General features: G+C 35.5%; 2 protein-coding genes across 2 annotated transcripts in view; both read left to right on the plus strand.

The window, feature by feature from the left end:
- The window catches only part of LOC149113483 (uncharacterized), a 6,311-nt gene extending 5,845 nt beyond the window's left edge, over positions 1-466 (plus strand). Inside the window, exon 1 of the mRNA XM_089288366.1 lies at positions 1-466. This exon is cut by the window's left edge and continues 5,845 nt beyond it. The gene's annotated coding sequence lies outside the window, so the exon portion shown is untranslated.
- The window catches only part of LOC149113482 (uncharacterized), a 7,983-nt gene extending 6,194 nt beyond the window's left edge, over positions 1-1,789 (plus strand). The window contains exons 3-4 of the mRNA XM_089288372.1: positions 146-202; positions 395-1,789. Coding sequence (XP_089144498.1) covers positions 428-1,387 — 960 coding nt within the window. The 5' untranslated portion in view covers positions 146-202; positions 395-427 and the 3' untranslated portion in view covers positions 1,388-1,789. The remainder of the gene's footprint in view (positions 1-145; positions 203-394) is intronic.

Below are 1,789 nucleotides of genomic sequence, written 5' to 3' on the forward strand. Positions count from 1 at the left end.
GTGAATTGTTTTAACATTTAGCAGTAAAAAACAAAACTAATTTCTAGAAAAGCAATTACAGTAAGTGATATTATATACACTTAACAGTAAGTTTGGCAACAGCTTATTTTCAGCTTGTTTTATTTCTTTTCCCGTACCTCATCAGAGTACAGACAGACTACAGCAATGGACCAGAAAAATCCTGAAGCAACAAGCAGTGAAGGTAAGCCAGGACAAATCATCTAAAATAAAAACACACTTCACAGTAACAATTTAATAATTTATTATATTTCATTTGCAACACATTGAATTATTAAAGGTTTTCTCCACACACTTAACTGAACGCAGCTAACCGTTAACTTAATACTTAGCAAAAAAATGAAATGATGCTTAAGCTGTTTTTATTTCATTGCAGAGAAACCTGATCAAATAATTGGTTACATACACAATGTATCTCCCGTACTTTCAAGTACAGTCAAAAGAAAAATACTTAAGAGGAGTTTGTTTTGCCCCTGCCAAGAGAGACCTTTTCCAGTCAGTACAAGATGGTGGCAGCCCTGTGAAAATAAAAAGATTTCGCATAGACCAAAAGAGCAACACAGATGACTTGCTCATGAGTGCTAATGTCGAAGTCCAACAGCTTACAGCATCACCATTTCCAAAAGTTGACATCCCCAGCAACTTCGACCTAGGAATGCTGAAAACCATTGCTGCAGGTCAACTGATAACAGTCAAAGCAAAGGTTACTTCTCTACTAGAACCTAAAATACTCCAGACAAGTAGAGGAACTTTAAAAATGCTAGAAGGGCAAATTGTAGACACAGAAGGTTACTCTAAGATAGTATTTTGGGAGAAATTTTGTGAGCAAGTAGAAGAAGGCACGACATACATTTTTGAGAATGTACGAGTAAAGAAAGATGCCCTTACTAAGCAACTATACATAAATACTGCCAAAAGTGGCACTGCCATTAAGCAAACAGAGCCTCATACTGATATTTTAGCTTTAGCACCGAGATTAACTGATGATTCTATCACTGCAACTGTGGAAGGATCTGTAGCAGGTGTAATTTCAACGTCCACATACGTGGCCTGTATAAAATGCAATAAGAAGATCGAACATGATGACAACTCAGACATTATTACTTGTAGTAATTGTAATATGCAACAGATGAAAGACTTTTGTCCCAGTCAGTATTATGCTCAAGTATTTTTCCTAACCACACCAAAGAAGGAAAAGTTGTCTCTTACACTTTTTAACAAAGTCATCTCGCAATTGTTTAACACAGAGGGTCTGACTGATCCTTCTAAGCATGACTTCGTTAAACTGTTACTGGCCTTAAACAACATTGTAGTTACCTACAATAAGCGTACCAAAGCAGTAACCCAAATTGTCCGACCAAATATATAGTCAATTTCCATCTTGACAAGCTATAGTTGACCTATACATGATAAGGCCCTTTGTTCATTACATGTTGCGTTAGGCAGTGTCACTCATCCTTCTAAAGATCAACATCAAGCTGTTACTAGCCTTGAAAAAAACATTGTATTTACCTACAATAAGAAAGTAACTTAAACTGTCAGACCAAATATATAGTCCTGATTAGTTCACCTATAGACGATAAGGCCCGTTGTTCATTGCATATTGACCTATACAAAACAGTACAGTTCACCTATACAAAACAACACTGTTCATTACATGTTGCGTTGAAATAAACGAATATGTTCCTTTTTACTCTTACAAGCATTTATAGGTTCAAAGTACATGTAACCATGTTGTTTAAGAAATAAAATAAGTTATATTTTTGTTGCA

Source organism: Orbicella faveolata, unplaced genomic scaffold (assembly GCF_042242905.1).
Source record: "Orbicella faveolata isolate gen_17 unplaced genomic scaffold, um_ofav_v1 contig_15, whole genome shotgun sequence".
In the NCBI taxonomy this organism is placed as follows: domain Eukaryota; kingdom Metazoa; phylum Cnidaria; class Anthozoa; order Scleractinia; family Merulinidae; genus Orbicella; species Orbicella faveolata.